The 18,765-nt window shown below is 33.3% G+C and overlaps 2 protein-coding genes across 4 annotated transcripts; both read left to right on the plus strand.

Moving 5' to 3' along the window:
* The first annotated feature begins 687 nt into the window (after window positions 1-687).
* On the plus strand, window positions 688-1,446 carry LOC133302537 (uncharacterized). The gene has a single exon (XM_061502326.1). The coding sequence runs from the start codon at window positions 688-690 to the stop codon at window positions 1,444-1,446; it is 759 nt and encodes a 252-aa protein (XP_061358310.1).
* An 8,236-nt stretch (window positions 1,447-9,682) lies between these two features.
* Window positions 9,683-15,711, plus strand: LOC133302542 (dolichol-phosphate mannose synthase subunit 3). 3 transcript variants are annotated; one of them, XM_061502332.1, is made up of 4 exons: window positions 9,683-9,818; window positions 12,511-12,620; window positions 13,322-13,429; window positions 15,369-15,710. In XM_061502332.1, exons 2-4 carry the CDS (start codon window positions 12,519-12,521, stop codon window positions 15,426-15,428), a joined length of 270 nt encoding a protein of 89 aa, XP_061358316.1. In that variant the 5' UTR covers window positions 9,683-9,818; window positions 12,511-12,518; the 3' UTR covers window positions 15,429-15,710. The 3 variants fall into 3 exon arrangements, with proteins under 3 accessions (XP_061358316.1, XP_061358318.1, XP_061358317.1); XM_061502334.1 differs by having other exon boundaries at window positions 9,707-9,871; window positions 15,369-15,711; XM_061502333.1 differs by lacking the exon at window positions 9,683-9,818 and adding an exon at window positions 10,147-10,204 and having other exon boundaries at window positions 15,369-15,711.
* The last annotated feature ends 3,054 nt before the right edge of the window (window positions 15,712-18,765 follow it).

Genomic DNA, 18,765 nt, shown 5'->3' on the forward strand with positions numbered 1-18,765 from the left:
GAATTTTGAATATTTATTCAAAATAAAAGTCTTATCCTTGTTTCCATTAAATCTGAAGTCTTATCCTTGTGGATGCATTATCAGTTTGTGCTTTTTATTATTTCGCTGTACATGCTGCCGTTATTCGAATTTTATATATATTTCAGAATAGCTTAATACACCCCATAATGATATAACTTAAATATTATTTTGATACACAATTATAATAATTGTGATTGACAATGAGTGAATTCTTTTGGTTGACAAATGCAATATTTTTTTTTTCAAGAAACACATGTTGGAAAAGTGTTTCGTGTTGTTTGAGCATGTTTGATTCATGAGTTATTATTGTTGTTTAATAATTATTATATGTTAATTACCTGCCCAAAGGGGGTTTTTAATATATAATAATAAATTACATGAAGATAAATGTTATTGATGGGAATATGTAATTGAAAATTATTTATCTGCCCAAAGGGAGTAAATTTTTTGAAAATTACATATGACGATTTTTGGAATTAAGGAGATATATAATTTATAAAATTTATCTGCCCAAAGGGGATAAGTTTTAGACAATTATGTATAATTCTCTCCATTGTTAAATCTTCATGTGATGAAAAATAATTATGTATTATATACTCTGCCCAAAGGGGAGTCTATGATATTTAATTATTTTTGTTATTGCTCATGACTAATTTATTGCATTATATGTGTCAATCAGTTAACTTCGCTCTTAACAATAATAATGCCACTGTCGAAATGCTGACTGGATCGAATTACAAGAAGTGGAAACAAGACATTGAATTTGCGCTGGGAATTGTTGATTTAGACTTTGCCTTACGTCAAAATGAACCGCGTAGACCCACTGATGAGAGCACTGACAGTCAGAGAGCCCATTATGCGAGATGGGAGAAATCCAATCGTTTGAGCCTTATTGCTATGAAGAGGTCGATTGCTGAGCATCTGCTCAGTGGTTTGCCTGAAAATTTGACTGCTAAAGCCTTTCTTGATGCTGTTGGTGAGAGATTTAAAATTTCAAACAAAGCTGAGGCTGGGTATCTGGTGAATGAACTGACTAATATGAAATATAACGCTTCAATCGGGATACGAGAATTTATTCTGAGGATGGTCCACATTCAAACCAAGTTGAAGGGCCATAATATCGTTTTTCAGGATGATTTTATTGTGCATCATGTTCTGAATGTTTTGCCTGCTGATTTTAGCCAGATTAAAACTGCTTATACTGCGCAGAATGAAACTTGGGGTGTTAACGATCTCATTGGGAAATGTGTTGCTGAAGAAGACAAGTTAAAGAAAGAAAAGAATGAGTCTGCTTTTGCTCTTTTATCCATCAAGGATAAAACAAAATTCTTCAACAAGAATAAAGGAAAGTTTAAAAGGCACAACTCTCTTGCTCCTAAGCAATCTCAGAATTTCAAAAGGAAGGGCAATGATGATAAATATTGAGGAGCGGTTATAAAATGTTTTCATTGCAAGGTAAAGGGTCACAAGAGGACCAATTGCTACAAGTCTAAGGCTTGGTTAGCTAAGAAACAAAAGGGCCAAGGTGAGTGTCGCAACCGTATCGCGACGTGACGGCGAAAGAAATTAAATGTTTAAAACAATGGAGTCGCCACCAAGGTTTATTTAGGAAAACATTGGAAAAACCTTTTTTTTAAAGACAACTGGTCTTTGAAAAACAAAAGAAATGGATTCGGGAGTCGATTACGAGTAGGGAAGGTATTAGCACCCTACACCGTCCGTTAAAAAACGGTTACCTTATATTAATTATGCAAATTATTGATAATATTTTAAATATTTATTTCACCCTAAATAAATAAAATTGATCATTTGGAAAAGAAAACTAATTTTGAAATTTTATTTTTGTGCTTGACGGGAAGAGTCCCGCTCCGACGTATCCCTCGGTACAATAGGGAACTCAAAGCTACGTCGTTCTGTAAAAAATATTTGTGTGCTGATTGATTTTAGTTTTTGAAAGTAATTTTAAAGAAAGTTCATTGGAAGGTTCTGGGCTTGAAGGTTTCGAATTACCAAGCTGTCGCAGCTAAAATAATCTGAAACGGTAATTGTAGGATTAACAAGCTGTCTCAACTCAGCTAATCCCTTTTTAATAAATTAAATTTCATGTTTATTATTTTCATTATTGTGAATTTTAAGATAATTTTGAATGAAATTTTGAATCACCAAGCCGTCACGGCTAAAATGAGTCAAAATAAAATACACGGGGTTAACAAACCGTCACGGTTAAATTACCCCTTTGTTGAAAATCTTAATGTTTTAAGTTTCAATAACAAATTTTAGATAAATTTGAAATCACCAAGCCGTCACGGCTAAAATGATCCAAAGAATTATAAGATTAACAAAGCGTCACGCTTAAATTAATCCCCATGATCTTAATATTATAAATTCTTTATTTATAAATATTAATAAAATCTAATTAAATTTTAGTCACCGTCAATATAATGTAAAGAGATATTTAATTGAAAGATGGCAACCTCATTTTGAATATGCAGACCATAAAGCTAAAGTTCACTAATCTATAATATTATAATATTTCTTTCTTCATGTTAAAACAAAATAAACAAAAAAACAAAAAAATGTTATGTTAATCTCGTTTTTTATAATAAGCAAAGGTAAAAATTAATTGAAAGAAAGAAGGAAAAAAATAAACATCCTGACTTGAGAATGTGCAGGAGCATGTACCAAAACTAAAGTGACGTAATCTATATATTATTAAAATATTCAAATCATGTTATAAGAGGACAAAGTACCATGCTAACATTATTAATATAATTTGAAAAGATGTGAATTGAAGGAAAAAATGGCAGAGTTGTTTCGTACGGTGTAGACCAAAAGATCAATGTTTGCTAATGCCAAGTATTAGAATATTTCCTCTAGTACATCTAAAAAGCTACGTCTATGACATATTAGATAAAAGAATCAAATGGTCATGCTTATTTTCAAACAGCACATCGAAAAAGCTAATGGAATCATGACAAACAACATATCCCTATATTGGTCTATCATTCTTTTAAAATAATAATATGGGTTTAAAGAAAACATTGAACCCAAACGAAAAGAGAACCTGAGCGGGGGTATCGAAAGCCAATATGCTTGCAGGAATGGCTATTCACTGTGGAAAATATCACAAACAATCACAAAGGAAAGCATCGCGGAGTGGCGCGCATGACTGGAACAGCGGCAGCAGTAGCGACTTCAACATGTTATTTGTTTCTAAGTTCCTTCCTTTTTCATTCAGTTCCCACTTCCCCTAAAAACTCAAGAAATTCCCTTCTCTTAAAGAAACTTTTATGGTTTTACAAAACTGTTGTCTCCTTAAACTCTCTCATTTTTCTCTCTCAGAAATCTATTGTTTTTAGAAACTCTGTTTTAGTATTTTTTCTTTCTTGAAACTTTTCCCAAAAAACCACAATAAAATCCCCCTCTGAGTTCTGTCCTCTCTTTTTCGATCCTTCAAAAACCAACCCCTTTCACAATCGAGGTCTTTCATATTTATAGAGGAAGGGCTGATTTTTTTTATATATTCTCCTTCTTTTCTTGTAACACGCCTCCCCTGCTCTTTCTTATCCCAAACCTTACTTCCTGACCACTATTCACGTGGGATTACTTGAAAATAATACTTCTTGATTGACACAGGCGGTGAGAGAAGGCGGTTGATGAAACCCACATAAGAGGGTTGTTGTTGTAACTTGTAACAACCCAAGAAACTGGTAACTTCTTTTTTTACTTTTATTTTGGGGTTTGCAACTAAAAAAATAAAAATAAAAATAGATACAATAATAATAATAATAATAATAATAATAATAATAAAAACTAGGAGACTAGATGAAATAAATTAAAATTTATTTACTAAATAAATTTTAATTTATATATATATTTATTTTTATTTTATTGTGGGAGGACAAAAATTGAGTGATTACAATGAGTTATTGGTATGTTTTGAATCAAATATAATTGATGTCCCTTTAAACTCTTGGTGGCTGGATTCTGGTGCTTCTGTCCATGTAACATCTACTTTGCAGGGTCTAACAAACCTGAGGAAACCAAGTCTGAGGGAGTCAAAGCTTATAGTTGGAAATGATGTGGGCGTAGACGTGCAGCTTGTTGGCACTATTTTTCTGCAACTAGATTCTGGCTATAGACTAGTTTTAAATAATGTTTTCTATGTTCCAGACTTTAGAAGGAACTTAGTTTCCCTTTCATCCTTGGACAATGTTGGATATTGTTTTCATTTTGCTAATAAAAAAGTGGATGTGTTTTTTGATTCTAAGATTATTGGAAATTGTGTTATGGATGATGGTTTATATAAATTGTCTTTGTCTTCTGATGACCCATATTGCTCGTTGAATGTTGAATCTGGTGTGAGTAAAAGGTGTTTAATCAAAGAAAAATCTTCTTTGCTTTGGCATAAGCGTCTAGGGCATATCTCTAAAGAAAGGGTTAATAGACTCATCACATCTGAAATCCTTCCTCCTCTTGAATTAGACGATGTTGAGATTTGTGTTGATTGCGTGAGAGGAAAATTAACTAAAACTAAGAAAAAATGTGCTACTCGTAGTCAAGAATTACTGGAGATTATTCACACAGATATTAGTGGGCCATATGCCACCACTTTGTATGGCCAGAAATATTTCATCACCTTCATTGATGATTTCTCTCGCTATGGTCATGTGTTTTTAATTAAGGAGAAGACTGAGGCTCTTGATGTGTTTAAAGTATTCCGCACTGAAGTTGAAAAACAATTGGGAAAAGTCATCAAAGTTGTTAGATCTGATCGTGGTGGTGAGTACTATGGGAGATATACTGAAACTGGGCAGCACATGGGGCCTTTTGCTAAATACTTGCAAGATTGTGGTATTATCGCTCAATATACGATGCCTGGTAGTCCTGAACAGAATGGTGTATCTGAAAGACGAAATCGTACCCTTATGGAGATGAAAAGAAGTATGATGAGCAGATCTAATTTACCTGAGTTTTTATGGGGTGAAGCAATTAAAACAGCGGCGTATATTCTGAATCGTGTGCCTAGTAAGTCTGTTCCAAAGACACCTTTTGAGTTATGGACTGGTAGAAAGCCCAGCTTAAATCATCTTCGAGTTTGGGGTTGTCCAGCAGAAGTAAAGATTTATGATCCTTTTCAAAAGAAGTCGGAACCAAGAACCACCAGATGTTACTTTATTGGATACCCTAATCACTCTAAAGGGTATAAATTTTATTGTCCTTCTCGTGGCACCAGAATTGTTGAATCACAAGTTGCAAAATTTCTAGAGTTTGATGTTGCTGAAATGACTTCTTCTCACTCTTATGAAAGTGGAGAATCATCTGAAACTATATCTATACCTGTGCTTTCTTCGAATGATGCTTTGACTTGGGAAACTCAGAGAATGGAAGCTCCTGTTGTTAATGAACCAGCTCCCGCTGTAGAACTTGAAACTACTCAATTACCTGAAGAGGTTCCAATTGTACCATTGAGAAGGTCGCAAAGAGAAAGAAGACCTACTATCACTAATGATTTCATAGTCTATCTTGGTGAAAATGATTCTATGATTGAGGTGATATTTGATCCTGTGACCTATAAAGAGGCTCTTGAAAGTGACCAAGCAGATGAATGGTTGAAAGCTATGAAAGATGAGATGAATTCCTTATCTGCAAATCAGGTATGGGAACTTGTTGATTTACCTGACGGGCACAGACCTATTGGCTGTAAATGGGTATTCAAAACAAAGAAAGATAATAAGGGTCAGATAGAAAGATTCAAGGCAAGATTAGTTGCAAAAGGCTACACACAGAGAGAGGGCATTGACTTCACTGAAACTTTTTCTCCGGTATCTACTAAAGATTCCTTCAGGATAATCATGGCATTAGTGGCTCATTTTGATCTAGAGCTTCATCAAATGGATGTGAAAACAGCTTTTCTTAATGGAATCCTTGAAGAGGAAGTATATATGTTGCAGCCCGAAGGTTTTAAAGAAGCTGGCAAGGAAGGCATGGTGTGTAAACTTCAGCGGTCCATCTATGGTCTTAAACAAGCGTCACGTCAGTGGTACTTGAAATTTGACAAGGTTGTAAGATCACACGGTTTTGAGGAGAATAAATTTGACCAATGCATCTACATGAAAGTAAGTGGGAGTAGATATATCTTCTTAGTACTTTATGTAGATGACATTTTGCTTGCTAGTAATAATGTTGATTTATTGAATGAGACGAAAGCTATTCTCTCCAGAAATTTTGAGATGAAAGACCTTGGTGATGCTTCTTTTGTTCTGGGCATTGAGATTCACCGTGACAGATCTAAAAAAGTTCTGGGGTTATCACAAAAAAGCTATATTAATCGTGTGCTAAAGAGATTTAATATGCAATCTTGCAGACCTGGTGATGCTCCAGTTGTAAAGGGAGACAAATTAAGTAAAGAGCAGTGTCCTAAAAATGATGTTGAAAAGGAAGCGATGAAAAATATTCCCTATGATAGTGCAATTGGAAGCCTTATGTACGCACAAGTATGCACCAGACCTGATATTGCTTTTGCTGTAAATACTCTCGGGAGATATTTGTCAAATGCAGGTCATGATCACTGGGTTGCAGCCAAGAAAGTAATGAGATATCTACAGCGCACGAAAGATTTCATGCTTGTATATAAGAGAGTAGAAGATCTCAAGGTAATTGGTTATTCGGATGCTGATTTTGCTGGTTGCTCAGATGATAGAAAATCGACTTCTGGATACATTTTTATGTTGGCTGGTGGTGCTATCTCATGGAAAAGCACAAAGCAAACTCTTATCACGAGTTCTACCATGTATGCTGAGTTTGTAGCTTGTTATGGTGCTTCTATTCAGGCAGTCTGGCTGAGAAATTTGATCTCTGATTTGCGCATAGTGAACTCTATATCCAAACCTATGGTGATCTATTGTGATAATACTGCAGTTGTGTTCTATTCCAAGAATGACAAGGTTAACAATGCATCTAAACATATGGAAATCAAATACTACACAGTGAAGGACTTGGTTAAAAAATGTGACATTGCTATTCAAAATATCAGAACCGATTTCATGTTGGCAGATCCATTGACAAAGGGTTTGCGACCCGTATTGTTCAAGGAACATGTGAAGAATATGGGTATCTTTGACTCTTTTCATTCCCTTGATTAGTGGGAGTCATGTTTATTTTTTACCTTGCTTTCAGTTATTTTGCTTGCAGACTGATATTTCTTGAGAATTATTGATGTTTTATTATTGATGATCATCATAATTTTGTTATTATGATTCTATTGTCGACTGAGAAGTATAATTGTCTTTAAACATGTTGTAAAGTTTAAAGATATATAATTGTCACTGTTGAGATCTCATGTTGTATTGTGACATACTGGCTTATTTAAGCAAAGCAATTTCATGTTGTTTAGAAATTGTGGTAATGCAATTTCATGTTGTTGAGAAGTTGCATTACAGAGTGTAATTTCATGTTGCTTGGAAATTGCACTAATGTAATTTCATGTTGTTGAGAAGTTACATTGAGGACCGATAAGAATTAGTGTGTTACACTGTTGATCACATTTTGGCACTAATTCTTACTACACTACTAGGCCCTGATTCACGAAGATGTAATACTCATTGTATGTGAGTATGGAAGGTCGTATGCCATGATATTTTCGGTATATTGATCGCCATATTCCTATGATGAGGTTATGTTGGATTGAATTGTGTTGAGATGCTGGAATTGGAATATTACTTTTCGAAATCGTGGCCACGTAAAATTATTTTCTAGTTATTAACCCGATAGAGTCGTTTTCGAAATAAAAAGATTTTCAAAATAATATTAAATTAATTAATATAGCCCAAGTGGGAGAATGTTAGAATTATTATTTTATGGGCAATATTAATTAATAAGTTTTGTCTTTTAAAATTAATCGGGTTAATGGATATTCCAATATTATTATTATAACTAGCCCATTGTGATCACATTGAATTGGGCTTCTGGCATCTGTTGTTATTGGGCCTAGTTGGGCAGCAGTGTAGGCTTTAGTGTGATCCTGGTTTTCCATGATGGGTGGACCCAGTGGGCACAGACTCTTTTCTGGGTTATTGGCTAGGTCCCCTCTCTAGCCTATTTATATTGGAGCTAAGCTCCATTAGCCATCATGCTCCCATCTGCTGAAGGCTGCCAATTTCTGAATAGGCAATAGAGAGGAAGACTCTAGCATCTTGTTCCCATATTTCCAACCGTTCTTCTCCGACTTTGTGATGGCCCAACAAGGTACACATAATTACAACTCTGATTTATTAACATTTGGTATTTTATAATCATTGCATGATTCATAATTTGAGATTTAACATGTAGATCATTGCTGATTCATTATTATTTTATATAATTTTAACAACCTTTTAATCTAAATAAATGAAGGATATTTTTTGGTTAAAACATGATATTAACTAAAAAAATAAGAACTATTTTTACTTTAATAAAGATCGACATCCTGACTCACAAAAATATTTCTATGTACTTAACTTCATCATATATACATACACTAAAAAGGTGTATTGATTAAGATTTTAAAAGATTTTAATGAATTATTTTTGGACAAAAAAATCCGTTGATATTCGATTAGGATTTTAATGGATTGAAAAAAAGTCACGTGATATTCGATTAGGATTTTAAAGGATTATTTTAGAATCCGTCCAAATCCGTTGGTATTCAATCAGGATTTTAAACAATAGAATCACAATATCGTGGTATTCAAAAATTCGACGATTTTAATAGATTTTCTATTGGTGTGAATTTCGTGAGATTTTTTAGTGAAAAATATAAATAACATGTCTCTCTCAAGATCTCACCCTAACCCCTAGAATTTCTTGAGATTCTTCTATTGCAATGTTTTCTTCTTTCTTTGGCATATTGACCGCTTGAAATTGGGTTCTGTCATGAGAGCTTTGTCACAACAAAAAAACAAAACATATTTTTGAGCGATTTTCATCACAAAACAATCCAGAAACAACAAACCAACGAGATTTTAATATAATCTATATCAAAAATAACATATTTTTGAGCCATTTTTGAGAAATTTTGGAAGTTTAAAAAGTGATTTTTCAAGCTTTGGGTGGCAGTTTTTCTTGGCACAAAAATGTGTGATCTTTGTATTAAAAACAATAAAAAACAGTGAAAAAATAATAGGGGAACTAAAATCCTCAAATCAATTTTCATTTTACATCAATGAAACAATATCAATTTAAATAAAGATTGAAACTTTCATAATATGAACTCATATTTCGTAACAATATATTCATGAACGAAATTACTTCACTATAAAGAAAGATTCAAATCGAAATCATCCCAAACTATATTGTAATAAGAGATGAGAGAACGTAGAAAAAAAGAGAATTTTTTTTGTGAGATTTGGAGTTTAGGGCATGTGAGGAGGTTTAACAGAATTTGTAAAAATTTTAACAGATTTGAAACAATTATAAAATACACGGGTTAATTGATACAATTAAAAATACAATAAGCTAATTTGAAATATGGTTAAAGTTTAAGAGGGTAACTTATATTTTAACTTATGAAGAATCAAATCATAATCATATAATCATATAAAGAATATAACTGTCACTTGGATTAATATAATCTATCTTACGATAAAATTAATTTATTGATAATAACCCAACGACAAAATGTCTTTACTCTTTCGGTAATTTGAAGACACTCCTTCCTCCTTTGTGTTAGGGTTCGGCTTTTCATTCTGTCTGCGTTTCGTCACACTCACCCCCGAACACATCGTCGTTGGCAACCGATTATAGGGCAATTTACTTTCGGTAATTGGCTAAATCAGAAGATATCGACATTTCTCGTGCCATATTTTGTTGTGGTATTTGCTATATTAATTTTGGAGTTGGCGTGATTCTGAATTTGATGAAACTTCTGTTTTGATTTTCTTTGATGTATGATGATTTTATGATCACAGTAATTTAATTCACCAATTCGAGTGGGTTGAGCTAGGTTGTCCATTTTTTTGACTCGCTTCTAGAGTGAGGTTGGTTTGTTTTGATAGCTCTAGTTTTTTACTTGATAGGGTTTGTGCCTGAAACTTCCAAGTGATGCTGGGAAATTGCGCAAGGGCTTTGAGTTTGTTAAACTATGAAATGAATTTCATGGAGATCCCACCTGATGGAAGTTGCAAAGAGTTTACTTCAGTTCATAAGTCATGCTGCATGTGGTTTCTTAATGAATTTAGTCTCAATTGATTATTTATTTTGACTCTTGCCCGGAGATGGGAAATGATTTTGAAATTATTGATATAGCATGGACAGAGATTGGAATTGCCAGGATTTGCTGGTTATTAATTAATTTTAATTTTTAAGGATATATAAGCATTTTGAATGCATTTGATATGTGATAGCTGTATGTTATGAATTGGATTCCATGATCAAATTCAGTGAGTTTTTTCGTTTTATTCTGATAATTGTTTTCTGTTTAGGAATATCTACCTTTCTGCTCCTGATTTTCAAGAAGTCTTTTTGTATTTTTTTTTTTTTGTGGTACAGCAAGCAATACATGAAGTCCTTTTTTGTTATTTATGTATTTTGCATTTTCATTTTTAATTCATAGCAGGTTAAGATGGATAATCTTCAATGTCTTTGATTTGTGGCAACCGTTTATACTTTTGACTGGATTATTTGAGCAATATGAACCTTATTAGTGGGAATTTCTGCTTGTAACTGCCAAATGATGCTGGGAGACTGCGCAAGGGCTTTGAGTCATTTAACTATCATAGTTGTTATTAACAATGAAATGAATTTCATGGAAATCCCATCTGATGGCAGTGGCTACAAGCGTCTTTTACTTAATTTATATTTCCTTCATGATTTTAGTTCTGTTAGATCATAATTCAATTCATTGTTGGATGTAGGAAAGATTTGTGAGTAATTATATTATAGAAGGGAAAATTTCCGAATGTAGAACACCCAAAACAATTTCTTTAAAATCATGTTTAAGGCTATATGAGCATTCTGAATATGTTTGATGTTTGATGTATGTGTGACAACTATGTTATGACTGGAATCTAGAAATCTGTGATCATGCTCAATGGGTTTGCCATTTTGGGATATTTCTTTTTTATTTAAGAGATTGACGTAGGGTACCATTTTTGCTCCTTACTGTTTATACAGCTCTATTTTAAATATTGACTTTGAATATTTTATGCGTTGATATAGAAATGTGGATCTAACTGGTGGGATTTTCATCCTTATCTGCCTAATGTTGTTCGAAGATTGAGCAATGACTTCTGTTTGTATTTGATTGCCATATTTTCATGTATATCTTATTGATAGCGGTGGCAGCAATAGTTGTTTCCTTAAATTAAGTGGTCATGAGGATTTTTCTTGTTCAAGTAGATTTGTAATTCTGGTTCTTGGCTGAAGATTTGAAAGAAATAGGATAAAATTTTACTAGTAATTGCATCCAAGAAAAATACCAAGATGCCATACAAGAATTGAACACATTTGCCACATATGAAGTACAAACACCAGGGGGACACACTAATTTATAGAAATTGTAGGACAGGGACACAACACACACATATATATAGGGGAGAATCAACTTACATCAGCGTATGTCTACAAACTCCTACACCCTTGATTCATCGTCGATTCTACTTTCAACTAATGGTTCTTCTCTCCCATAAATTGGAACTGTTAGATGCAAGTAGAATAAACGGTTAATAAAGGGATGATCATGTCCATGCCATGTTAGAGCCCAAAATTTTCATAAAAAATTGGACTCATACAGATGTGTGTCTGACTCTAACATGGCACCAAACTGGTGTGTCTGTGCTGTATAAATTGCCACAATTTTGATGGCAAGCATGGATATGTTCTTCTAGCAAATAAAATAAACAATATCGGTACAAGATTTGGGACCATTGCTGAAATCATGCTATAAGTGGCAAAGAGGAAATTGAAGGAAGATAAGGGAAGTATGTGCTGTACTTGGGCGAAGCCCTGTTTTGGTACATTGTGCTCTTTCATTCTTTTCCTTTCATTTCTATTGCACTAATTATAGGCTCGATGCCGCCACCATTAAGGGATAGTTATTTGTGGTTGTTGTTGGATTTTTGACATTTTTTAGGGAGGGTAGTTTCTAGAGAAGAACTCTAATGACTTAAATTTGTTTGCATCTTTAGCTATTTTATGTGCATTCGATATCAAGAATTGGTTTTGCTCATATCATAGGTCTTACTTTCTTGTAAATAATTGTGACAGTTGTTGCTTGCTTCAACTTTTGAGTTTGCAGTTTTTGTCTCTGTTTCTTTCCTTTGTCAACTTTTTCTGATTCACATCCCCCCCCCCCCCCCCCCTCTTCTCTTCTTCTCTCTCTCTCTCTCTCTTCTCGTCTATTTAACTTGCATGCACCCCCACATATGTTATGTTTGTCATGAAGCATTTACAGTGTAACCACTTTTTGTACATACAAATTTACGCACACATTATATAATTGATCTAATTTCAGATTGATTAATGAAGCATATTGTGAAGATTTTGACGTTGGTAATGGCCATCACTGCTTTATGGGTTGGCCTTCTACAAACTTCTATGATTCGGCGCAGTCATACTTGGTTGGTAGGTATTCATCTCATTATGCATTCGACTTTTTTATTTTCTATTTTTGTTACAAATTAGTTTTGGGAAGGGGAGGCTTTCTGCTCGAAGGCTAACACATGCAATAGGTACACTGGTGAATATAGATTGCCTATCTAGGGGGATTACTGCCAGCTGGATTCAAATTTAAGCCTAAGAGCCTGTTTGACACCTCTTTTTTTAAGCTAAAAGCTATTTTAAGTTAAAGTTAAAAAAAAAGAGCTTAAAACATAAAACTAAAAGCTGTTTGATAATTGTATAAAGTTGTTCTTAGGGTTTTGAAGGGAAAAAGATGAAATGATTTATTATTAGGATAAATTATAAGGGTAAATGATAAAATTTATAAATAAAAGTTTAAAATAAGGGTATAATTGGAAAATAAATATAAGAATTCCAAATAATTGATATATATCTTAAAAAATGCTCCTCTTGGGAGCTTTTAGCTTTTTTCTTCATTATAAAAAAAAGCTCTTTTTAGGATAAGCTCTTTTGTAAAATTATGTTTGGCTAAGTTTCTACTTAAAAGGAGAAGATAAGCTAAAAATAAGAGCTCCCAAACAGGCATTAAGCAAAGTGCTTTGATCTTTTTCAGCTGAACGAACCCCATTGGGGATTCTTTATTTATTTGATAGAATTCTAATCTGCATAATGCTGACTATGCCTTGTTTCCGTCCTCTGTGCAGCTGCCTATCTATTTTGTTGTGTCTTTAGGATGTTATGGTCTACTAATGGTTGGAGTTGGTTTGATGAATTTTCCAACCTGTCCTCAAGAAGCCCTGTTGTTGCAAAAGGTATACTTCTATTCCTTCTGTTCGTTACAGATTGCATTGATATATAATTAATTCAATGGTTTGTGCTTTATAGTGCCTGTGGCGTATGGATGTTCCTAGATGCATGCACGTGTGGATTTTACTCTCTTGCACAGTAGTGTCTATATGCATTTAAATAATTTCAGGACTGAAAAGATGATTATGTTTAATTCCTACATGCTTATTTTGGATGAAAAATTAGCTATTATTGAGGTTAAAAAAAGTTAAAAGAGAAAGGACAATATATCTTTACAATTTTACTAAACAGAACTTAAAAAATGGAAGAAATGGGAAGGTGCAATATATCCTTTCAATTTTACGAAGCAGAACTTTAAAAATGAAAGATAATAGAAAAAGAAAGTCTTAAAATGAGTTACCACTAAAACAAACCAATTACAAATTTCCCAAAACACCATATCAAAGAAGTCTCCTAAAAAAAAGACCTTACCAATAATTAAAGACCACAAAACATGTAGCAAATCCCTTCTTTGGGTTCTCTATTTTGGTCCTATATTATTCACTGTATTTTCTCTATCAAAATATTTTCTAATCTTTTTTTTTTAATCATTTTGTAATGTTTTCCATGAACATAAGGAATCAGAGACTCTACAAGAGTAAATCCAGTCTACGCCACTTGTTGTGGGGGGGGGGGGGGGGGGGGGGGGGGAGATTAATAGTCATAGTTTGAAGCATGGGGTGAGTCTTGACTGTTACCCGAGTAGTTAGTGGCTATAATATGTATCACTGGAGTTGGTATGATTCTATTACAGAGATCCTTTCCTCACATTAACCATTTTGATCAGAAAATGTAGGTGCTGAATCTGTACTGGACATTGGAGGGTATTTTTGCAAATCCAATATAATCACCACAAGGAACTTTTAATACATTAATTATTTCACGTCTTGCATGCTGCAGACCTAGATTAGGATTCATATCCCTTTTGCTTTATTGTATAAAAATGTCAGTCGCATCCTGTAATGGATCATAATCCTCGGTGGCATTGAATACAACTTATAACCTGCATGCAGTCTGTAACTTGTTCAATGTCAAGCTCCAATCTACTGCAGGAATGGAGTAAAAATCGGAATTATTCATGTGAATACTAGGAGTATAATAACTGCATTTTATTCTAGGCTTTAATGTTTCTAAACTGAATGTAGATAAGTTATCTACATTCGCTCTCAAAACGACGTCGTTTTGGGTTTTAAAATAAAAAAATTATAATGAAAAAGACTATTATAACCCTGAAATAAATTATAATTATAAAAATACCTTGATTTCCGCCTCAAAACGATGTCGTTTTGGGCTCAATATAGATAAATTATCTACATTGACTGTAGAAAAAGCGAACCCTTTATTCTATCCCAAAAGAACTGCATTTAATGTAAATCATCAAGGAACAAACTCACCAAAAAGTTTATTAGGTAGAGGAAATGAAAGTTTTTGTATCTCCATCGCATACATTCATCAATGACGGCCCTTTTATTGCTCAGGATATGTTTGTGCATTTTAGTATGCCCTCTTTCCTTGTGTTGGTAAAAACTAAATGGTATCAGCTAAATGGAAATTTAATTTTACCATCATGATGTATGAGTGCTTTACTGCTGTTCGTATGCCAAATTTGCACTGAATCTACTATATGATTTGATTCTCTAAATCTTAACGCCTTTCGAATAGCTGATACCATTTAAGATTTGATTCCCTAATTCTTAATTGTTATTCTGGCAATTACGGAGTTACCAGCTTTATCTTCCTAAAAGCAGTTACACACAGCAGGTCATTATGACCAGATTATTATAGCTTAGTGCTGGATTCATGATGTTGGGGCAAAATTGAAGCTATTGATTCATTGTTAAAATTTAGGTATGGTCCTGCCGTTGGCATTTGCCTAAGAATGTTGCTTATTTTGCTTCTTTTCAGGACATTGTTGAGGCCAAGGAATATCTAAAGCAAAGAGGAGTCGATGTTAGTCCCAGCTGATGTGGTTTCTAGATCTTCCATTAAAGTTCAGAATTAGCTGCCGACAATTTCCTGATTGGGAGGTGTGAAGGATTTTTGGCTTTTTACACTGTACACAAAAATACTAATGTGTAACTCCTTTGGATTTTGGCAAATGTACATGAACTCTTTTTATTACGATCAATTGATTGCCTTTTTTTCCCAGGTAATGTTTATTAATATTTTGGTTGCAAGTTTATATTCTTTGGGAACACATGAAACTGATATTAAACAACAATAGCTCACCGAGGCTCGATAGCCATGTTGGGGAATGGTTTCGATGTAACAATCTTATAAAGTTGTTGGCAAGTTAGACTTTCAGTAAACCTATCAACTTGATTTTTATGATTTATTGTTTTGACCCCTGTTTTCTTTCATTTGGATTCATTTATCACCTACTTCAATTAATTTGAGATAAAAGTGTTGTTGATGTTGATTGTTTTGACCTAGTTTGGAGCATTACTCTAAAGATTTAATCCTGATTCGTTATCATTATAAAACATGTTAACTTTAGTGCCTAAACGTGCACTATCATCGAAATATCATGGAAATGTGAAAAAGATAAGAACTGAAGAATTAAACTCATTAGCAACATAACATGTTTGGATATTAGTACAAGTGGATCAAAATTAAAAATTACTTTTCCGAGTTTGCAATGATTTTTATATGAACAGTTGTTAGAAATTAATTGTAGCCTCTGCAACCTACAAAGAGCTGAAAATTTATTGTTTGACCTTTATTGATGATGTCTGCGTCTCTGTCAACTGTATGCGCCATGAAGCATTTTATTGTATCCTAATGCTTATATCATTGATTGTGGAATCAATAGCTGTATCCTTCCCTGTTCTATGTTGACTCGGCATTTGGTACGTAGAATTCTTCAGAATTTTCGGGAAACTGAATTTTTTTAAATTTTGTATTTTCGAATATTATCGTAAACTGAATGTAAAAATCATATTATCGAGATTCCTGGATAAAAAAAAAAAATTTCCTCTACCAAACGCTCTCTGAGGTTCATCCGTAATATTTACTTCGAGGGTAGAAATGCTGGAAAGTTGTAACAGAGATGCAATAATGGAACATCTTTGGCTTCTCTGGTAATATTCTCTTCCACTAATATTCTGGCTGAGCTTGAGGCAGTAAACTATTGAATGAACCTTGCTAAGAGTATTGGGTTTCAGCATTTTGTTTGAAAGACAGATTCGCTTGAGGAGGCAATCATCTTTCCACCATTATTTTCTATCCTTGTGGATATCAGCTGCAAGATTCAAAAGCAGAATGTCCATCTTGAGGGTAATGTTTGTGTGGATTTCTTAGCGCGTGGTGGGACTATTATTGAGGATTGTCACCTTTATTTTTTTGGCTAGTTAGAAGGGCAGTTGGATTGCAGCTGAAAAATTGGGGTATTAGGGGACTTCTGAGGTGGGAAAATTTTTTGGTGGTCCATGTGTTCCTTCTATTTAGGGGGTGATATTTGGATAATTTTTATTTTTTTTTTCATTTCTCCTCTCTTATTAGTAGTTATCTAATTTTGATTGGTTCGAACCACTGAATTAATGGTGATTCAGGATCATTAAAATTCTTCTCTTTAAGGTGACGCAAACTAATATATAAATCTTTACTTGGAATATCCCTCCTTTGGGCGTGAGTGATCTCTTGCTGATACCGTTGGGTGTTCAATTTTTAGGTATTAGTTTCTTTTTCACTTTTTCGGTAACACAAGGGGGATAAAGGAAAGAAAAAAAAGGATGATATTCTTACTACTAAAAAAACTCACTACTTTGTATTCAAAAAAAAAAAAAAAAAAAAACTCACTACCAACCCACTACATATCTAATCACCATTGGATCAAAGAGAGAATGCTAAAAAGTTTCTGAAAAGAGAAAAAATGTTGATCCAATGGTAATTAGATAGGTAGTGGGTTGGTAGTGAAATTTTTTGATAGTAAGAATATTACCTCCAAAAAAAAAAAAAAACCTATAATGGAAGCTTGTCATTTGGCTTTAAATAATAATTTGCTAGATGAAATAAATATCCCGCTTCAAAATGTATAATACGCTATCTTGTTTTTAGCCAATTTAAATTATGTAAGGTGCTTTACAAAGTATCAATGTCATATAACAAATAATTAAAATGGGGCAGGTTAAACTCACACATAAGAATAAAAACTCTGTTGATTTTATTTATATTTATCGCTTCACATGAACTTTTATCTCCTACAAATTAGAATCCCAAATCAACCGTTAATAATAAGTGTAGAAGTTCTTATTTTTACGTTGTGTAAATTGATTCCTCTCCAATTAACTTTTTGTTTAGATTTATTTAATCTTAATTAATTAATCATTTTTTCTTTTAATTTTTCATTTTTCATTGCTCTTTTCTTTCAATTTTACCCTCTGATGCTTGCGTTCAATCTTAATTATGGTCCTTCACCTTTTTCTCATAAAATCATGTCTTGCAATCATCATTTCGCTCTACCTATATGATTTTTCATATGTCATGCTTTGTTAAAGACAAAGAGTTTACTCAATAAGGTAATCAACAAGACCTCAATTGATGGACTTAGTCCTATACAAATATTAAGGGCATGTTTGGTGCATAGTATAAGATTAGACCTGATAGTATAAGACCTGATAGTATAAGGCCTGATAGTATAAGCCCTGATTAGATTTTAATACTATCCAACGTTTGGCATGACATTGTATAATACTAGATAGGATAAAAAAAAATATTTTTGACAAAGATACCCTTTAATAATTTTTTTATATAATTCTTCTATATATGTCATATGATATTAATTTAGTATGTCTAAAAAATAAATAAATTTTGTAGAAATAAAAATTAATATTTTAACAAAAAAACTATTATTGGGAGACTGAATCAGGTTGAGGAATTTCATCAAACACACAGTGTGCAGCTTCCATGTCGCCCCTTTAGCATAATCGGAGAAAATGGTGTTCCAAGATAATGAGGTCTTAAGGGGCATTTCACCGAACACGCGGTGAACATGAGAGAAGGAACCAATTTTAGCATAGAAATTGAGGAGGTTGTTCATCAAGAAAACACCCATGCGAAAGCCCTATTTGATGATTCGAGCATGAATAGATCTTACGATGAATGCGTCTCTGGATTTGATTGCAGATTGTAGAAGATAAATGCATAAATTAGAATGGGAGGCAAGTTTTGGGATCTCCGTCAATACAAACACAATGTGTTAAAATGGGGACAATGTTTCCCTCCCAAGCTGGCACTAGCATCAAGGTTTCGTTGTTATTATTGTAACAATTTGAAAAATCAGAATTCAATTTTGTTACAACTT

The sequence above is a fragment of the Gastrolobium bilobum genome, unplaced genomic scaffold (assembly GCF_033153095.1).
Source record: "Gastrolobium bilobum isolate Gb01-03AN ecotype WA unplaced genomic scaffold, APGP_CSIRO_Gbil_v1 utg460, whole genome shotgun sequence".
NCBI classification, from domain to species: Eukaryota; Viridiplantae; Streptophyta; class Magnoliopsida; order Fabales; family Fabaceae; genus Gastrolobium; species Gastrolobium bilobum.